The sequence below is a fragment of the Talpa occidentalis genome, unplaced genomic scaffold, assembly GCF_014898055.3.
Source record: "Talpa occidentalis isolate TD23 unplaced genomic scaffold, MPIMG_talOcc4v2.1 talOcc4.17, whole genome shotgun sequence".
Taxonomy (NCBI): Eukaryota; Metazoa; Chordata; class Mammalia; order Eulipotyphla; family Talpidae; genus Talpa; species Talpa occidentalis.
In genome coordinates, this window is record NW_023601754.1 from 48038504 (window position 1) to 48058616 (window position 20113).

At 58.5% G+C, this 20113-nt stretch overlaps 2 protein-coding genes across 4 annotated transcripts in view; one reads left to right on the forward strand and one right to left on the reverse strand.

Moving 5' to 3' along the window:
• Positions 1–368: 368 nt before the first annotated feature.
• Positions 369–20113, forward strand: part of SPACA6 (sperm acrosome associated 6) — a 56892-nt gene continuing 37147 nt past the window's right edge. The window contains exons 1-9 of one of the 3 annotated variants that reach the window (XM_037517068.2): positions 369–1461; positions 1795–1872; positions 7203–7271; positions 7747–7770; positions 8054–8131; positions 8232–8333; positions 8517–8673; positions 8830–9040; positions 9221–10773. In XM_037517068.2, the coding sequence (XP_037372965.1) occupies positions 1263–1461; positions 1795–1872; positions 7203–7271; positions 7747–7770; positions 8054–8131; positions 8232–8333; positions 8517–8673; positions 8830–9040; positions 9221–9295 (993 nt within the window). In that variant the 5' untranslated portion in view covers positions 369–1262 and the 3' untranslated portion in view covers positions 9296–10773. Of the gene's footprint in view, positions 1462–1794; positions 1873–7202; positions 7272–7746; positions 7771–8053; positions 8132–8226; positions 8334–8516; positions 8674–8829; positions 9041–9220; positions 10774–20113 lie in introns of those variants that run through there. The other 2 variants (XM_037517069.2, XM_054697351.1) reach the window with 2 other exon arrangements.
• LOC119249642 (hyaluronan synthase 1) lies at positions 13559–19138 on the reverse strand. Its single transcript, XM_037517098.2, has 4 exons — positions 18515–19138; positions 16765–16990; positions 16059–16191; positions 13559–14281 (listed from the first exon to the last, which is right to left on the reverse strand). Exons 1-4 carry the CDS (start codon positions 19121–19123, stop codon positions 13606–13608), a joined length of 1644 nt encoding a protein of 547 aa, XP_037372995.1. The 5' UTR covers positions 19124–19138; the 3' UTR covers positions 13559–13605.

The window sequence follows — 20113 nt, forward strand, 5'->3', positions numbered from 1 at the left end:
GGAGAAGCGGGGGCCTGGACTCCTGGTCTGAGGGGGAGGCCGGGGCCTGGACTCCTGGTCTGAGGGGGAGGCTGGGGGCCTGGGCTCCTGGTCTGGGGGGCGGGAGGCCGGGGCCTGGGCTCCTGGTCTGAGGGGAAGGCCGGGGGCCTGGGCTCCTGGTCTGGGGGGCGGGAGGCCGGGGGCCTGGGCTCCTGGTCTGGGGGGCGGGAGGCCGGGGGCCTGGGCTCCTGGTCTGGGGGGCGGGAGGCCGGGGGCCTGGGCTCCTGGTCTGAGGGGGAGGCTGGGGGCCTGGGCTCCTGGTCTGGGGGGCGGGAGGCCGGGGACCTGAGATCTTGGTCTGAGGGGGAGGCCAGCGCCGGGGCTCCTGGTCTGGGGGAGGAGGCCGGGGGCCCGATTCCTGGGTCTTGGCACCCACCCGTAGAACCGACCTTGCGGGGCCTTCGCCACACACAAGCTCGTGTCTGTGGGTCCGTGTCGGGGGCTCACCATCGCGGCTGGGGCCTCCCCGCCCTCCTAGCCCCCCACCTGTTGGTCTGTCTGTGTGTCTGTCCACCTGCCGCGCCCCCCGGGCTGAGGTAGGAGGTTGTATAGTTGAGGAGGACACCCACGGAGATCACTATACGGCCTCCTAGCTTTCCCCAGGCTGCGCCCTGCACGGGACGCCCGGTGGGGTCCCCCAGCCCCTGACTGCCGTCCTGCACCCTGACCCAGGGAGGCTGCACAGACGGGGCGTTGGCATCTCTTGTGCCCTGTCCTGCACTACCCCGTCCTCTTGCCCTAAGAGCTTCCCCCACGCCCAGGAATCTCAATTGCTGCCTCTGTCCACTCCATGTCCCTGCCCGGGGACGCTCAGCGCACTGTCCCCACCTCGCTCTTCTGGGGCTCTGGCCCTCCCATCTCCCCCCTAACGCAGCTTCTCTCTTCCTGCCACTTCACGTTCTCCCTGCCCCCCCCACCCCCCACACCTCAGGGCCCGTGGGGCCACCCCACACAGCACTGCCAGCCTCTGGGTCCCTGAGACCCTTTAACCTGTGAGGATGTCCAGGGTCACAGGTGAGGTTCTTGGGAGCCTGGCGTCCGGCCTGACCACCTGCCTGGGGAGAGCCGGCCTGACCCCTAACCCCCACCCCCCTTTCTCCCTGAAAACCCAGCTGCTGCCTCACATTTGACCTCAGCTGAGATGACCTCTGACCCCAGGCCCCTGCCCCTCCTCCCACAGTGACCTCACAAAGGTCACCAACTTCCCTCCATGATCCTCCACGATGGCCCCGATGGCCCCAGCTGCCCTGGTGGCCCTGGCCGCCCTCGGGACCCCAGCCTGGGCCTGTTTCTTCTGCCTCACCACCCACCAAGACCGGCTCCGCATCTGCCAGATTTTCTCGGGGTGGAACGCCAAGGTGACGGACAACTGCTATCGGAGGCTGCTGAACACCTTTAAGCCCACGGAGAAAGCGGAAATCAGTGAGCCCCCCCCCCCCCAAGGTCCTGGGGCCAGAGAGGCGTGGGAAGTCCCAGAGACAGGCACACCAGGGTGGACAGGGATGAGGGCCTGAATCGGAGAGGGAAGGCAGAGAGCAGGCGCTAGCTCAGCGGGAGGATGGAAACTGGGGGAGACCAGAGGAGGGGTGGTGATGGGGTGACATGCAGGGGGTGGGGGCGGGTCGAGACTTGGGGAGGGGAGGGATGGGGTAGGGCGGAGATCCAGAGACAGGATGTCCTAGGGAGACAGAACGTAAACCTTGGGGAGCAGTGTTGGGAGGAATTGCTTACCCCAAGCCCCTACCGCACCCGCAGACTACCATGAGCTAAGCCGCCTGCACGATAACTTCACCCAGATAGTCCTCAAGCTGGAGGATATAGCCAGCTACAGCAGTGAGTGTGGGGGAGGGGTGGCAGGTGTGGGGGCCCGTGGGTCTGGATGGGGGCGCTGTGGGGGAGGAGGAGCGGGCATGGGGGGGTGAAGGGGCTTTACGGAAATAGCTAGAGCCCGAAGCCCATTTGGGATCCGGTAGGTGAGTTCTCGGCCGTGTCGCTGGTGAGGTTCTGGCCAGGCGACCTGCCCGCCTGTGAGGGTGTCTGCCAGGACGGCCACAGGGCCCAGGTCTCTCCGGAGGGTAAAGTGTGGCCGGATTCCTTGTAGTTAATAAAGTGACTCAGCGTTTTTGACACGTGGGGCTCTTCAGCTGGAAAACTGGTGGGAACAGCGAGAGTTTGGTTTGGGCCAGAAGGGGGAGCTCAGCGCAGAGGCATACACACGGGCGTGGCGTGGAGCCCCCTCAGGGCTGGGGGGAGCGACCACACCAGGTCATCATGGTCCCCTGATCCCCCAAAGGTGCCAGAGGCCAGAGCTGTTGGCATGGACGGTGGGCAAGCACGGTTGCAGCGAGCACCGACTTCCGCCACCCGGGCGCAGAGCTGTGTCCTCGTCCACAGTCGTCTGTGGTTTCTCTCTTGCCCGCCAAGCTTTTTGACAAGGATCCCAACGGTGGGGAGGTTCTGCTCTACCCAGGGGGTGTCATCACCCTGAGATGAGGTGCAGGGGAGAAAGCAGGGGCAGGGGCCGATGGTCAGCTGGGCTAGGATGCGAGGACCAGAGTCCACGGGACTCCCCAGGAGGCATCCAGAGCTGGACCTATAGGTTTGGCTGAGGTCAGTGGACTTAAGCCTGTCCCGAAGGGTCAGCTCCAGGTGTAGGAGGATCCTCTGGGACCCTGTGGAGGGAGACTGGAGGCCGGGAGAAGCTGGTGCAATATGATGGACAGATGATTTATTGAATGTGCCGGGAACAAATGTGGAGGCACAGCTGTACCCCAGACGGCAAACCACCTATCCCCTCAGGTTGCTTGTGTTGGGGTTGGGGCAGATAGTAAATAATCATTGGTGAAATAGTGCGTGTCTGTGGGTGGCCCGTGCTAGAAGTGACGGGAGGGGGTGGCTAGCCGGGTGGTCATTTTAAATAGGTTGGTCGGGGGAGGGACAGATGAGAAAGTCCGCGGCGTGAAGACCTGAAGGAGACAGCAGGGAGCAGGAGCAGTGCAAAGGCCCCGGGGCCAGTGGGACCAGAGCAGCGTCACAGAAAGTGAAAGGAAATTATATCAGAGGCGCTGCCGGGGGCCATGCCTGTGTGTGTGTCATCAGCTCCAGGGAGCTTGCTGGAATGCAAATTCCTGGGCCTCCCTTTTCCTCTCAGACCAGTGGGTCTGGGTAGCACAGGGAGAGGAACTTTTTTATTTTTTTAAATATATTTAACTTCTCACCTCCTGGGTCATCTTTCTACAGTTACTGCTCCCCTTAGGTGCAGCCCTTGCACCAATTATGCACCCACATACCACCACCCTGCTCCCCATGCCCCTCCCCTGGCCCCATCACTGCCGCTCCTCCCCTGCTGCAAGACTCGGATCACGGATCAGCCCACGACCTCGTCTTAATTTTTTTTTTAAAGATTTATTTATTTATACAAGAACCGGGGTACAGGCCAGATGCGCAGGAGGGTGAGAGGATTCACCAGAGCCAGAGCGGGGAGCAGAACAGGCAGACGGACGGAGGACACTGCTGAGGGGAGCAGCTGACGCAGCAGGAGAGGTCTGCGGGCCATGTGGGACCCTCGCCGGCTGGCCGGGATAGAACCGGCGTTGTAGAAGCCGCGGACAGCTTCACAGCACGGCGCTCAATCATCTGCGCCGCCAGGGGAGGCCCTGACCTTGTCTTTTTCCTGGAATTTAGTCCTTTCTGGTTGAGAACTGGCTCCTGGGCCGCTCCGATCCCTGGGAGCAGCTGGGAGGCAGGTAGCAAGGCAGAGGCCTTCAGGAACCTTTTTTAAAAGGAACATTCTTAATTCATCCCCAGCCGGTGCTGCCCCGGAGCGTACTTTGAGAATGGCTACTGTGGGTTCTCGGACTGACCTCGGCCTTTGCTCTTGAGCCGAGGAAGCCACTGGAGAGGATTTAAGGAAAGAGTGATGGAGGGTCTGACTGGGTCTGACTAAATCGTTGGGGGACAAGGGCAGAGGCAGGGAGGAGACGGTGGCTTGGACCAGTCACTGTGGTCCAGGTGAGACAAGATGAGCTCTGAGCTGAGGGGGGGGGTGGGTGTGAGGGTGGCAGGACCTGACTCTGCCAGACCTGCCCCGTGTGTGGGAGGAAGGTGTCTGTTCCCCTAAAGGAAGTCCTCGTTCCAGCCCTAGAGGTAGGTTTTATAGCCCCGTTTTCCGGATGGAGGGTGAAGCTGCGACTCCTCTGGACAATGTAGCTTTGCAACCTTGGTCCCCCTTCGTAACCTCTCTATGGCTCAGTTTCCCCACCTCAAACTTGGGGATGATAATACTAGTCTCTGACCCTTCTAGAACACTCTCTGTGCCAGGCACCACTTCTCAGCACACACACATTATCTCATGCCATCGTCAGACTGAGCCTGGTGTGTAGTTTGGGATGGGGTGTTTTCCTGTTGTGTGCAGGTACATCCCTCCCCCAACCCGGTGCAGCAGATGTGCCCTCAACCCTGTTATATGAAGGAGGAAACAGGAGCAGGAATTGATTTGCCAAGGTCACATGGGAAGGAGACTTGAGGTGGCCGTGTCTGGTGTGAGGTAGGGGTGCTCAGATGCAGGAAGGAGCCAGGACTCAAACCCAAATGAACAGAAACAGTGGAAGCTCCTAAGATAGCACTTGCTTGGAGGCCACTTGTCAACATGCACCCCCTTGTGATTTACTTAGACCCTCAGCCTTTTGGGGCATTACACTCCATCCCTACCTTACCCACTGTTTTACTAAATCTCTGACACCCTTCCCCCCTCCAGGACTCACTTGGTACACACCACACTCCCCTCCCGGTAAGTCATTGGTTCCGCCCATAGATGTCTCTAGGATGATGACTCCAACATCCTGGCTTTTCATTTGATCAGGCTGCTCTGCCCACAGCCTCCTTACCACCCTGCCATCTCTATACCACACAGCTGTTCAGTGGCCAAGGAGATACCTCCTAGGCCTGACCCTTCATTCTGAACCCACCTTCTGGCTTTAATGCCCCTCTCCCCAGCTCATACCCAGTAATCATCACTGGAGTCATGTTCTTGACAGAATCCTCCATGCCCTCCCTTTTTTGTAGGGTTTTAAATCACAGAGGACTCTCTGAGGCTGAAAGTTTATTTCTCCCATATAAAATAAGACTTGAGGTGTAAGCTCTTAAGGCTAGTATGCAGCAGCATTATCTTGAGGACCTGCTCTCCTGGAGAAGAGCCCTTGTCCTCATGGTGCAAGGTGACTGCTGGAGCACCAGCTATCAAGTCCGAGTTTCAGACAGGAGGGTGGAGGAAGGGGAATGGATCACCACTTCGGAAGTTACTTCCTGTGACTCACACATGACATTTCCACTTACGAATCAATGGCCAGGATTTGGTCACATGATCCCAACTAGGTTACGTGACCACACTAGCTGCAAGGAAGGCTGGGAAATTAGTCTTGTAGCTGGTGGGGCGGGAAACCGAGGTCTCCCAACTGAAAGGCAGTGTTTTGTTACCAAAGAGAAAATAAATACTTGGAGGCTGCTGGAAATCCCTGTGTATTGGTTAGCTAGGGTTGCTGTAACAAAAGGCCACAGATTGGGTGGCTGAGGAAAGGAAAACAAAATAGAAATCGAAGGTCAAGGTGTAGATGTTAGCAGGGTTGGTTTTGCCTGAGGCCTCCTAATGACCATCTTCTCTCTCCTCTGCCTTCCCCTGGTCTTCCCTCTGTGGGTCTGTCCAGATTTTCTCTTGCCAGGAAAGCAGTCATACTGGGTTAAGATCCACCCTGATGACCTCATTGAACTTAATTACTTCTTTAAGACTCTCTCCCAGTACAGTTGATTTCTGAGTTCCTGGAGATTAGGCCTTCAACATCAGAATTGGGGGGCAGGGGTGCAATTCACCCCATAATGCCCTGTCTCATCTCTAATTTCCAAAACCACCTCCACCACTTTCTGCACAAAGCTCCATTTGAAAAGACCACAGGACCTTCCAGAATAGTGGCCATTACCATGGTCAAAACTCAAACTCCCATCAGGATAGAGAACATAAAAAGAGGAGCTGTGAATAGAAACTGGGGGCTCCAGGGGCCTCCCTGGTGGTGCAAGGTTTAAGATGCAGCACTATGAAGCTATCTGCAGCCATTGCAACATGAGTTTCGTCCCAGGCCGGGGAGCTGACCCTCATGGCGCAGCAGACCTCTCCTGTCTCCCCGCTGCTCCCCACTCTGTCTCTGATGAATTTTCTCACCCCCCGCACCTCTGGCCTGCACCCCAGTTTTTGTATGCATAAATAAATCTTAAAGAAACTGGGGGCTCTAGAGACATAGTGGGGGTGTCCTATCTAAAGGGGTGACTGCTAGGAAGCTCCAGCAAATGGCTACCTCGTGGAAATGCCAAGTGACTTTGGCAAATTTTATGTGATAGCAACTGTTTTTTAAATAATCCCCAGGGCGAACAGCACAATTCCAAGGGGTGGGTTTAGTCCTCCACTTGGGTCTTCTTTCCAGTTGGATTCTGGAATTGGTTCCACATCGCTCTCTAAGCATTTTCTAAGTCTCTGGGTCCCCTCCTGGGCTCTAAGGACGCAGCACTAAAAGAGGACCTGTTTGATACTTAGGAGACTGACTTCACATCCATCGCGCGCTCTAGAAGTATCTACAATTGCAAATTGGTGAGAGTGTTGAATGGAGCACTGCGAGAGGCAAGAAGAGCTATGGGATGAGAGCTGCAGTCAGGGCAAACCTCTAAAGAGTGACAGACATGAGCTAGGACAGGACGGCTGGGGAGGAGCTGGGGGAGGTGTCAGAAGAGTAAAGGCCCTGAGGTGGTGTGAAGGCCCTGTGCAAAGGCCCTGAGGTGATGGAGATGAGGTTTTCATATGGGGGGAATGAAAGAGGCACTAGGGATGGAGCGGGGAGAGGAAATGGAGGGCCTTGGAGGCCTTGGCTAGGAATTAGAGCTTTACCTTCCCCTTTTCCCTCAAGACAAATAGGGAAGTGGGGGAGGTTCCTCCAGAGTGGGTCAGGGAGCAGAAGGCCTCTTCCTGGTAGGTGGGGAGGGGGGGTGAGTGGGAATGGAAGAGGTGCATCTTAAAGACCCATGCCAGGTAGAGGGGGCCTGAGGAAGGGCCTGGACGCCATGACAACGATGTCCAACTTTGGGGCCACAATTTTAAGACAAGGCCCCCCTCCACCCTCCAGGGGGCTTTATCATGGCCTTCCTTAGCGCTAAGGAGAAAGCACTGGAGGCCATTGCAGAGCTTAAACCACGTAAGTAGATGCCATCCCTCACCCTGCGTGCATACCCAGAGAACTTCTGCTCCGGAGCTCTGGTGCTCCTCTTTCAGTCCCAAGCCCTGGCTCCATCTCTGAGCTGCTTTGGGAAGGAAGGGGGAGTGTCCTGGGCCTACCCTGCTCCTCCCAGGGAAGGCTTGGAAGTCCTCTCCATCCAGGACCCTTCCCCCATGTTCCTGTCAGATCAGCCTGGGTTTCTTCCTGGATCTCTGGGTCAGATCCTGAGCACTGGGGCAAAGGGGGTCCTTTCTTGCTAGTACTCACCATTGGGCCCTGTTGTCCCCAGGATCACCTGGGAACTACCCCGCCCCTCAGGTGGGATACTGGGCTGGCAGCCCACCTGCCTAACCTCTTCTGGTGGTGCTGCCGGCCTGGCTTCTCCTCCCCCAGTCACCTCAATGTGGGCGCCTCCGCGACTTCCCAGGTAATAATGCGCTCTCTCCCCCTGCAGCCCAGGACTGCGTCCCTCCCTGTGGTAAGGGCATCGTTCGAACCCCACGGATTGCTGGGAGTAGGGAGGTGGTCGGGACGGACCCAGGGACAGCGTCTGGAGGGGTAAGGGTGGGCCTCTCAGAGCCCAAGAGACCTGTAAGAGCCCTGGAGGAAAGTAAGTAAACCAGGTGTTGGCCCAACACCACCTGGGAGGTGGCTGCAGAGACCAAAGCAAAGTAACAGGGACCCGAGAGAGGCCCGGGGAGGGTTCCTGGCCCTGGCGGGGAGAGGCAGCTGCAGCCCAGGCAGGCGTCCGCGCCCCGCAGGGTTCCAGGAGTTGGCCCGGCGATTCCGCTGCAGCGGGTGCTACTCCTACATCTGCGACTACCCGCTGGACTGCCCAGGTGAGGCGGCGGGCCTGGAGGGCGATGGGCCCCCGGCCGCGAGGAAGGAGAGCCCGGCCGGCCGGGCCCGGGTGGTGACGCGGCCGCGTCCTCAGTGCAGGACGTGACGGTGATTCGGGGCGAGCAGGCCATGTTCTCCTGCTCCGTGAACTTCCTGCTGCCCCCGGGGGGCGTCGCCTACTCCTGGAAGTTCGCAGTGGGGGTGAGTGGGGGGGGGGCCGTGTGGGTTCGGGCTTCCTGCGGCGGGAGGGTCCTGGGGCTACGGGCGGGGGTCGCGGCTTCGCCAGTCGAGCCCGGGCGCCGCGGGTGGCTCGTGCCCGGGGCCTCACGGGGCGGGGGGGCCGGCCGGGCCCGGCTGAGCCGCCGCAGCCCGAGCGTCCTGCAGATCCGGACTCAGGACCAGTCGTTCTTCCGGGACTTGCCGCGCGCCGTCGGCCACGTGGCGCGGGTGCGGCCGGTGCAGCCCACGCACCGCGGGACCTTCTGCTGCGTGATCCAGCACGACGACTTCCCCGTGGCGCGGCTCTACTTCTACCTCAACGGTGCGGGGGCGGGGCCTCCCGCGCGGCCCCGCCGGCTGGCGTGCGCGTCCCCGCCGCGACGGGCCCGCTGCCGGCTGACGCGCGCGTCCCCGCAGTGACGGGCCCGCTGCTGGCTGGCGTGCGCGTCCCCGCCGGCTGACGCGCGCGCCCCCGCAGTGACGGGCCCGCCACCGCGCGGGGAGACCGAGCTCCAGGGGACCTTTCGGGAGGTGCTGCAGTGGGGCCCGCGCGACGCGGACTTGGTGAAGCCCTGGAACCCGAGCCTCGGCGAGCTGCTGGCCAGGCCCGACGCCCTGACGCCCGGAAACAAGGGGCTGCTCGCGGCCGTCGCCGCCCTGGCGTCAGCGAGCGCGACGCTGCTGGCGTGGTGAGTCCCGGCCTGCGACGCCCCCTCCCCGCGGCCCCGCCCTCCCCTCGGCCCCGTTCCAGGTCCCCGACCGCCTCCCGCAGACCCGAGAGCCTCCTCGGAGCCTCAGGCGTCTGGGACCCAGCGCCCCCCACCCCGGCGCGGGCGCGCGCGCACACACCCACTTTCTCGGTCCCCCAGGGTGTTCTTTCGATGGTACTGCAGCGGCAGCAGCCAACAGAGGTGACTTTTTCTTCCTTCCCACCTTGTTTCTAGCCCTAAAATAAACAGTGCGTTTCAGCTGTAGCTGTAGAGCCTCTCGCGTGCGTCTTGGCAGCTGATTGCTCTAACTGAAGGCGGGCGGCGCCTCCCAGACCGGCCCAGCCGACTCTGCCCGTGTGGACAGATTCACAGTGAGGCTTCGTGCCCAGGGCACAAGGGGCCAGCCCGTGCCCCTCCCCAGGTTTTGGCAGGCTCCTTGACACTTGCACCTACAGCAGACACCCTCACACAGAACCCTGGTGTCCCCGAAAGCCTGTTGCAGCCCGCGGCTCTCCGTCACAAGGCATTGCCCTCCACCGGGCCTCCCCCTGGCCTCCCTCCCTCGGCTTGGCCTTGCTCCTCTACAGTCCTTTTTCCATAGCTGCCGAATAATATCTAGAAGTGTCTCAGGTTGCGTCCCTCCCCTGCTCAAAACTCCCCATTGAGACGCCCAGTGGCTCCCCATTGAACAACATGCAATTCCTTGTCAAGGCCCCCCAAGTTCTTGAGGTTCTGGCCCTTGCTGACTTCACCAGCCTTATTCCCTCCCCACCTCCCCCTGGATTTTTTTTTTAAGATTTATTTATTTATGCATACAAGAGCTGGAGTACAGGCCAGAGGTACGTGGGGTGAAAGGATTCACCCGAGACAGAGTGGGGAACAGAACAGGCGGATCTACTGAAATACACTGCTGAGGGGAGCAGCGGGTGAGACAGGAGAGGTCTGCTGTGCCACGTGGGTCAGATTCCTGGCTGGGGATCGAACGCAGGCCACAGTGGCTGCCAATAGCTTGAAAGTGCTGGCGCCACCAGGGAGGCCACCCCTATGGGTCTTTCTGTCTTGCAGTTTGTCTGGCTTTGCTCACTCCTGGTATTTGTCATGTGTGTTTGTTTTTTTTTTTAAAGATTTATTTATGCATACAACAGCTGGGGTACAGGCCAGAGATGCGGGGGGGTGCAAGGATTCACCAGAGACAGAGTAAGGAACAGAACAGGACAGACTGACTGAAACACACTGCTGAGGGGAGCAGCAGGCAAGGCAGGAGAGGTCTGCTACGCCAGGTGGGTTTCTTCCTGCTGCGGATTGCTTCACAGTGTGGTGCTTACCCTCTTGCGCCACCAAGGAGGCCCTATTCATCATGTTTCTTCTCACCTTCCCCAGGACCTTGGTACCTGTCACTCCCTGCCTGGGGGGGTTTTGATCTGCTTATGATTTCCCCTGACCACCTTACATGCATTGGCCCATTTATCCCCACACTCCGAGTTAGCACTGTGTTTATGACTGACTCCACCCCTCGGCTCTCTAGTTCTCGTTTTGTCCCTTAGACATGCAAAGCTCAGTCCCATCTCTGGGCCTGCTCACAGGCTATTCTTTGAACTTGAAGTCTGTACTCTGAACCGTAGGGAGCCACCTCACTCTCAGGCCCCAGCTCGGGGTTACTCCCTTTCCCCCACCTTGGACATCCCTGATGGGCATCCAGACTGAATATGAGCTTGTATTCTTTTTTTTTTTTTTTTAAAGATTTATTTATTTATTTATACAAGCACTGGGTACAGTCAGAAGCGCGGGAGGGTGAGAGAATTCACCAGAGCCAGAGCAGGGAACAGAACAGGCAGACTGACAGAGGACACTGCTGAGGGGAGCAACAGACACAGCAGGAGAGGTCTGTGCGCCATGTGGGACACTCGCCATGTGGGACCCTCGCTGGCGGCCGGGGATCAAATCGGCGCTGCAGAAGCTGCAGGCAACTTTGCAGCCCATTGCTCAACCGCTGCACCACCGGGGGAGGCCCTGTATTCTTTTTTTTTAAGATTTATTTTATTTATTTATGCATAGAAGACCTGGGAGGTAAGCCAGATGTGCCAGGGGCAGGGGGTGAGAGGATCCAACAGAGACAGAGTGGAGAGCAGAACAGGCAGACTGACTGAAATCCACTGCCGAGGGGAGCAGCAGGGAGACAGGAGAGGTCTGCTGCGCCATGTGAGTCAGCTCCCTCGCTGGGGAAATACTCATGCCACAGTGGCTGTGGGTAGCTTCATAGTGCTGAGACTTACCCCCTTGCGCCATCAGGGAGGCCCCTGAGTTAATGTTCCTAATTTGCTTTTGTGTCTAGAAGAGGAGCTGCTGGGCCTGTAGTCATGTCTGTTCACTGATTCATTGATGCATTGAGCCAACACTTGCTGAGCACTTTCTGCGTGCCAGGAGTTTTCAGGGCGTTGTAGAGAGAGCTGGGAAGAAATCAGAGCAGACAAAAGTCTACACCCTCACCGCGTTCACATGCTAACGCACGGCCAGCCAGTAGGCGAGAAGCCTGAGCAAAATTAAATGTACCCAGACATGAGTAAGATGTGCAGTGGAGGAAACAGAGCAGGGACACCGGACGTGCGCTGGGAGAGGGCCAGCCTTGGGGGTCTATGATGTCATGCCTGTGTAATGAAGCCGCCATAGAAACCCAAAAGACATGCGTCACAGACCCTCGGGTTGGTGAACCCATGGAGATTTGGGGAGCACGTGCTTGGCAAGGGGATGGACTCCGTGCCCTTTCTCCAGCCCTGGTCTCCTCTCCCGTCTGGAAGTTCATCTGTATCCTTTGTCAGATCCTATTATAGTAAACCAGTGGTCTAGTATGTAAAATGTTTGAGTTCTGTGAATGTCTCTGGCCAAGTAACTGAACCCAAGTACAGGATTGCGGACCCCGCTGAGTCAGGTTAGCAGCCCCTCAGAAGCTCCGTGACAACCTGGGCTTGCAGCTGGCATGTGGGGGGCACGGGGCAGATGCCATCGCCAGGTAGACTGTTTCTGAATTACGTTCTCAGACAACAGGAGACAAGATGGCTTGTTGTAGGGAAGCGTTTTCTCTCTCTCTCTCTCTCTCTCTCTCTCTCTCTCTCTCTCTCTCTCTCACTCACACAAACACACACACGCAGGTACATGCGTGCAGCAATTGGGTCCAAAGTCCATTTATCCAGCAGTTCCACTCCTGGACAGTCCCACCCACAGGAGCCAGTAGTGTTATTCACAGTAACCAAAATATGTGAAAAAACACCTCCAGTGGCCAGGCGATTGGTGGATAAGAAAATGTGATGTGTCCCTCCACGGACTGTTTGGGCAAGGAGCGGACTGAGCTGCAACACTCGGCACGACGCGGCCTTGGAAGGCCGGGTGGAGGCAGCCAGTCGGGAGCGGGCTGCGCAGCCCCTGTATCCCAGCCGTGCAGGCCCAGCAGAAAGTAGACAGCGGCTGCCTTGGGGTGGGAGGTGGGGGAATGATGGGAATTCTCTAAAATCAGATGATGGGGGTGGCTGCACGAGCTGCAAACTTACCAAAAATGACTGAACTAGACACTCATTCAGGTGAACTTTGGGGGAGGAAGTGTGGCGAAAACTCGGATTCTGTTAGAAAGGGCTTAAGGTAGGGGCGGTGGAGATGCCTAATAGGTGCACCTAGGAGAGGCCGGATTCGGAGGAACCAAGGACTGATGGGGGAGCCAGTAAGAGCCACCGAGGAGTGAGAGCTTTGCGAGACCAGAGAATGGGGTCTCGTGTCGGCTGAAGGAAGGGCTTGGCGCTGGCCTCCAAGGAGGTGACCCCGGGCACAGAGGCAGGCCAGAGGGAAGACGCCCTGGGGTGGGGACTCTTGTTTTCTTGTCCCCTGTTTTCTCCGTGCCGGGGGAAGCAAGTTACTGTGAGCTGGGGCTTGAGTGGACAACTGAGGTCGCCGTTTGGAGAGCAGGCCTGTGGGTGGGCCAGGACAACGGCCGCAGGGCCTAGAGGTCTCAGGCATTTGTGGGTGCTCCCGAAGTCCGTGAATGATTTGACAAGTTTCATTCTGACCCGTGGAATTAATGTCCCTGTTCTCGAAGGGATGGTGGCGCTGAGGAGGAGAAGTACCCTGTCTCTTCAGACAGCTAAAACCCACTGAATCAGAAACCCCAGTTCTCAACCGTGCAGTTCCCTCAGTTAAACAGAAGTTGGGTGACTCGAGAAAATAAATTAACTTTATTATATCCTAATCACACAGTAGAAATGGAGATTAAATAAAAACAGGGAGAAAGCTGGGTCATGGCACAGCCTGTCAGGACCCCTGCACCTCCCTGCCTCCCAAATTCCACACCCTGATCAATAAATACCCCTCCCCCAGGGACACAGAGGTCCCAGCCCCCAAATAGTCCCGGCTGAAGGCTCTCCGGGCCATCCCCTCACTTCCGAGAGGAGGGAAACTGAGACCCAGAAGATCACGCAGCACGTTCATGGCTCCTGGGACCCTTGGCACGTTGCTTCTGGTCTCCCCTGCAGATCCCTGAGCTGGACCCCCGCAGGCCGATCTCACACCTGGACGCGGTAGCCCCCTGACCGCCGCCGGCAGAGCCTCCGCACGCCCACCCAGTAGAGGGTCAGCATGATGGCCCAGTACCCCACGTAGGCGCCGGCCCCCATGGCCAGGTGGTAGGCCTCTGCGGCCCGGGCGGGGCCGCTCCAGTCGGCGCGGGCCTCCTGCACCACGCTGCGCACCAGGCCGCCGAGCAGCAGCAAAGCCCAGAGGGCCAAGGGCAGCAGGGGGATGTAGTTGGCGGCCAGCTGGCGGCGGCCGGACGTGCCCCAGCCGCTCTGGTTCATGGTGACCAGCGCCAGGAACTTGGCGGGCAGGAGGCCGCACATGTAGAGGGGCGCGTAGAGCGAGAGCAGCACCATGCGCAGGCAGCCCCGCAGCCAGGCCGCGAAGGCCGCCTTGGCCAGCGCCACGCCCTGCACGCACAGCAGCACCCACAGCAGCGCCCACGGGCGGCCGGCGTAGAAGAGCCGCAGCACGGTGGCCGCCACGAAGAAGGGGAAGAGCCCCGACACCACCGCCTCATAGGTCATCCAGGCGTGGTGCCGGTGCCACCAGAGCGCGTTGTACAGCCACTCGCGGAAGTAGGACTTGGACCAGCGCGTCTGCTGACTCAGCCAGCGCAGGAAGGACGAGGGCGTCTCCGAGTAGCAGCGGGACCGCGGGGTGTACCTGGGGGCGGGGAGCGGCAGTCAGCGAGGCTCTCCCTGCTGCCCAGGTGGGGACAGGATGCAGGGCCCCTGCTGGAAGGCCAGGGAGCCAGGTTTCTTAACCTCTCTGGGCCTCCCAGGGCTTCCTCTTACTTCAAAGGCTGGCCTGCAGGCCTTTCAGAAGGACCCCCCCCCCAATTCTCTGACCGCTCTCCTGACACTCCCCTGCATGATATTCAGCCTCCAGCCCTATCTTACTTGTCCAATGGAGTCCATAACGGTTCTCCTCTCATGGAGCTGTGTGAGGGTCCAATTAGGCTTACATGCCGAGTGCTTACCCCGAGGAGGCAGTACCTGCTCAATCAGCGTCAGCTGCTGCTATTTCCACGATGATTAATGATACTATTGTCTTACTCATCATTTCAGTGACTGACGTTATTCCTGCTACGATTACGATCTATGACTAATACTCCTGGGCTTACTCTTACTAACAGACCCTGTGGTGAGAAAGAAGCCAGGCAGGGTTCCTGCCCAGGGTGTCCATGTGTTTCAGCCTCTCAGAGGAACCATCACGCTCCCTTCCTGTGGCCCTGGCAGGCATCACTAATCAATCTCTACAGTCATCTGCAGGCAGACATCACTAATCAATGCCTGCCCATTGTTCAGCCAAGCCCACCCAACAAGTCCTTTTATGGAGCATCATCAGGTAGCCGCCAGGGCTCATTTAGTTAGGAGGGGGCAAGCCCTCTATCCCCATAACCTTGACAGTGTCATGTCTCCTCCTGTGTCACTTGGCATCTCAGGGCTCCTCCACTTCTGCCTCTGCTTCCTGCCACGTCTACTTGAAAGGAGCTGCCAGAGGCAGTCTTATTAAAACATGTCATCCTTTGCTGTAAATCCTCTCAGGGCACCTTCATATTAGTCCAAAGTTCTTGTCCTGGCCTACAAGCCTTTCAGGAGTGGTACCCCATGAACTTTCCCTCCCTTCCAGTCACTCCACCTTGCTATTCTTCCACCTACAGGATGTTGCGCTTCCTCCCTGTTTCCCTCAGGCACCCTATTTAACACATCCTGTACTCCTAGCTTGATTTCTCTCCATTGCATGTCATGATCGAACGTACTGTACGTTCAAGTTATTTATCGCATCTGTTGTCTGCCTCCTCATCCAATGTCAGCAGGAATTTGTGTCTCGGGTTAACTGCTGCACCCCCAGAGCATAAACCACTGCAGGCACTTAATGAGTATTTGTTGAGCAATGAATGCAGGGGTCCCCTTGACATACCCCAAGTCCAGTGGGTCTAGCTTTGTAGACATCACTTTGCCCTGAACTTCACCTGGTCTAGACCTTACTCCCCAGCCTCACTGAATGAGATCTCTTCTGCCCCAAGCACTACCAGCACTGCTTGGGCGCCCCCGCCTCTCTCTGCTGACTCTCCTCCCTCTCTTACTAGTTAGATCCTGCTCTATTTCCCTTTCCCTCCCCACCTCGCTCTGAGTAATCTCCTCCGGGTGGTAAAGCCATCTCAACCCATCTCCTTTGTATTTTCTAGATGGAACTCCCGTCCCCAGCCCTGCCCCACTTGGTAGAGTCCAGAGGTGGAGTCCAGAGGTGGAGTGAGTCAGTGAAGATGCCCCCCCACCCCACGCCATGGTATCTTCCACTCTCCCCCTAAGGACTCACTTGGTAGAGTCCAGTGTCTTGCAGTTACTTTGGGTTTGGAGATTTACACACACACACATACACACACACACAGACTGAGATCCCTGTCAGCCTCTACACACCTGACCCCTCAGCTTACTTGGTGGCATAGCCCATGCTGAGCATGCGGTTGGTGAGGTGCCGGTCATCCCCGAAGGTGCAGTGGGTGCCCAGGAACTTCTGGTTGTACCAGGCCTCAAGAAACTGCTGCAGGAGGTTGTTCCTGTACAGGCCTAGGTGGACACAGGCGCAGGGAGCATCAGCCTGTGCTGCCGTCAACACCACCCTAACCCTAACCCAACCCTACCTCCTCCCAACCCAGCTCAGCTCCACCCCAATCCTCCCCATCTCACTCCTGGTCCCAGCGCTCTCCCATGACAACTCAGGCCTTTTCTTAACCCCATACGTTCCCAACCTTGCCCCAAAGCCGTCCCTCACCCAACCCACTTTGACAGCAAACCACTCCCAGCCCATCAGTATTAAATACATTCTCAGCCCCCTCCCCTCGTCATCTCCATTCAAACACTCATCTCCAACCCCAAACCTGGCCCCAACCTTGCTCTGGACAGCAGCCCCATCCTCCCTCCTCCCTCAAAGCCTCCCACAGCCCCACCCGCATCCATGCTGTTTCTCCAGCCTCAGTCTACACCAAACGCCATCCCCACCTCCAACTTGCAGTCTATTCCCTCCTAATTCCTTCTCTCCAGCCCCAGCTCTGTCCCCATCTTGATCACATCCTCAAACCATCTGGCTCCTCTTCTCCCTCCCACCTCACCCATGCCCCCCAAGCCGCACCCCCTGCTCACCTAGGGGGCCACTGATGCAGGACACACAGTGGAAGTAGCTCTGGCAAGCGCGCTCCACGTTGAAGGCCACCCAGTAGCGTAGGCTACTCAGGAAACTGACCCAGGAGTCCAGAGGGTTTAGGATCCTCACGTCCCCGCCAACAGCCCCGACCCGGGGGTCCTCATCCAGCACCTGCACCAATTCCAGCAGTGCCCTGGGGTCCAGTCTTGTGTCAGAGTCGCAGACCTGTAGGGTGAAGGGGGGCAGGATCAGGCCAGATCCCTGCTGGGGGCTGGTGTGTGAGGGGAGCCCAGCAAGGGGCGGGAGCAGCGGGTAGAGCAGCACTGCACAGCCAATCCGAACATGACTTTGAATCCTAGAGTCTTTTCCAATGGTCTAGTCACATTTTAAGATGGCCCCCGGCAAAGCCCTACAGTCTTATACAATACCTGCCTGGGGTGTGTGAGAGACCTATAACTTGCTTCTATCCAACAGAATGTGGTAGAAGTAATGGATTGTAACCCCCATAATTATATGACCTCATATGGAATTGGTGACAGTTTTGCAATGTTATTAAGGTCCCTAATTTGTTGTGATGTCCTAGGTGGGCCTGGCCTAATCAGGTGAGTCCTTCAAAAGAGGACCTATAAGTCAGGCTTCCTCTGACTGTTCAGGAGACAGGCTACTGTGGGTTCTGTGGCTGCGGGAAAATGAATTCTGTTGGTGAACATGGGAACTTGGGAGATAAGAACAGATGCTGAGATAAGAACCAGTTCCAGGAGCTGTGGTTGCAGCCTGGAGGCTTGAACAGAGGATCCAGTTAGGCTCTGCCCAGACTCCCCACCCAGGGAAACTGAGATAATGAATGTGTTTTGCCTCAAGCTGCCAAGTTTGTGGTAATTTTCTATGCCGCCATAGAAAAGGAACACAGCCCATTAGGGAATGTATCTCTCCAGTGAATGGACGCATGGGTAAGTGGACACAGGAATCTCTGTATTGAAAAGCTAGGTAAGGGGGTGGAGAATGCCCAGAGGAATCTCAGCAGCGAGTGCATTGGGGAGCGGGTAGAGAGTGAGTGTCTCTACATGTCATGAAGTGAACCAACCCGGGCAGTCTGCGCCACACTGGATGGACAGATGACTGCGTGAGTGAGTGAGCAGAGGGAGGAAGCCATCTCTCCCCAGGACGCCGAAAAGAAGGGACCTTACACTGAATGAATAAAGGAAGGAGTGAGCTCTAGACTGGATGGGCAGAGAGAGGGACTAGGAAGGGGGCCTCCTTGGTGCCCAAGGGATTAAGATGCAGCACTAAGAATCTGTCTGCAGCCCGTACAGCACAAGTTCGATCCCCGGCCAGGGAGCTGCCCACACGGTGCAGCAGACCTCTCCTGTCTCCCCGCTGCTCCCCTCGGCAGTGGATTTCAGTAGATTTGCCTGTTTTGCACCCCACTGTCTCTTGTGTATCCTCTCACCCCCGCACCTCTGGCCTGTACCCCAGCTCTTGTATGCATAAATAAATACTTTTTAAAAGGGGGGGGCATAAAGGGAAGGAGGGAAGGACATATTTGATGCTGGAGGGATGCATTAGGACAGGTGGATGAACGAGTGAACGAACGAGTGAAGCAAAGAACCGCCAATGGATGGATGAAGAAAGAATCTGAATGAGCAAAACAGTCTCTAGCCTGGGAGGCCAGGGACTGATGGAGAAGGAAGCACTTGCCTGGGGGGGTAGAGGGGGCCCCGGGGCGGGGGGGGGGCGGCCCGCACCCACCTGCACGTAGTCCACCGCGTCGCCGAGCGCCTTGAAGGCGGTGTACATGACCTCGCGCTTGCCGCCCCAGCGCTGCGCCACGCACACGCAGCGGCGCGTCCGCACCAGCGCCTCGACCGCCAGGCGCCCGGGGTCCTCCGCCTCCACCTCGCGGTAGGCGCCCGCGCCCGCCGCGCCCGCCGCGGGCTCCCAGGGCCGGTGGTAGTTGCCGTCCCACACGTAGGTGGCGGGGTCCTCGTCGGCGAAGACCTCGCGGAACATGTCGAGCATGTACAGGTCCTCGGCGCGGTTGCCGTCCACCACCATGAGCACGCGCAGGCGCGCGCGCGGGTACTGCAGGGCGCGCGCCGACGCCAGGCACTGGCGCAGGTAGGCCGGGTCCTCCTGGAACGCCGAGATGGTCAGCGCCACGCTGCGCGCCGCGGCCGCGTCCGGGGGGCCCCGCGCCGCCGCCCGCCGCGCCGCCGCCGCCACGCGCCGGTGCTCCAGGTAGGCGAAGAGGCTCTGCGCCAGCAGGTGCGCCGCCAGGAAGGCGCCGTAGAGGCCGAAGGCCAGCAGCCCGTGGCGGTCGGAGGCCAGCGGCACCCCCGCGGCGTAGGCCCAGGTCATGAGGCCCAGGATGAGCAGCGCGAAGGCGACGGTGAGCGCCCGGCGGGCCAGGCCGGAGCAGGGGCGCGCGCCCCGCCTGGGCTTGAGCAGGTCCTGCGGGGGAGACAGAGGCGGTCCGGAGGGGGAGGGGCCCTGAGGGCCCCTGGGGACAGGTAAGCGCTCCCGGCCCCCCGCTCAGAGATCTCCCCCCCCCCCCCGTGTTGTAACGAAGAGCGAGCCGTATGGTCAAGTTATGTCCACCGGTGACAGTAGCTGAGGCCGACAGCCCTGCCCCAGGATGTTGATTCTAATGCCATTCCCCCCCCGCGCATTTTAGCCGCTCTCAGAAACCCCTGGGCACCCCCCACTCCCCAACAGGGAGCTAACCACATGGTGCATCAGACCTCTCCTGTCTCCTGCTGCTCCCCTCAGCAGTGGGTTTCATCAGTCTGCCTGTTCTTCACCCCACTCTGTCTCTGGGGAGTCCTCTCACCCACCGCACCTCTCGCCTGTACCCCGGTTCTTCTATGCATAAATAAATAAGTCTTTAAAAAAATCCTAGAGGGTCACATTCCAGGACCTTCAGTTTAATTAGCCCCCCCCCCCCACTTAGTGACTCATCTCACCGTCCACGCTTCTCAGTGCTGAAACTATAATGTGATGGTAACGTGCATTTGAATGACGGCCAGTCTCTCTGTTCCTGGCGCTGGGCAGCTTCTGGAGAGGCCAACTTATTTGACTTTATGTCTTACCACCCCTAGGAGGTGGGTCATTATAACAGCCCCATTTTACAGATGAGGCCACCGAGTCACACAGGTGTAGTAACCTGCCCAAGGTCACAAGTGGGGGAGCAGGTATTTGAACCCTTAGCATCCAACGCTAAAGCTGGTTTCCCTCCTCAGGAGCCCTATGTGCGGGCCACGCCCACTGCCCCCTGAGGGGCCTGGTCAGCCAGCCAGGGCACGTGGCCAGCACAAAGCCAGGAAGCCCAGGGTGACTTCCCAAAGTCAT

Bases quoted from the DNA above. Each gene is read 5' to 3' on its own strand.
- LOC119249642 (XM_037517098.2), bottom strand. From the start codon at position 19,123: ATGACCTGGGCCTACGCCGCGGGGGTGCCGCTGGCCTCCGACCGCCAC. The intron at 16,192-16,764 runs GTGAGCAGGGGG...GTGTCCACCTAG, and splicing joins CTGCATCAGTGGCCCCCTAG to GCCTGTACAGGAACAACCTC. The intron at 14,282-16,058 runs GTAAGCTGAGGG...CCCCGCCCCCAG, and splicing joins AGCATGGGCTATGCCACCAA to GTACACCCCGCGGTCCCGCT.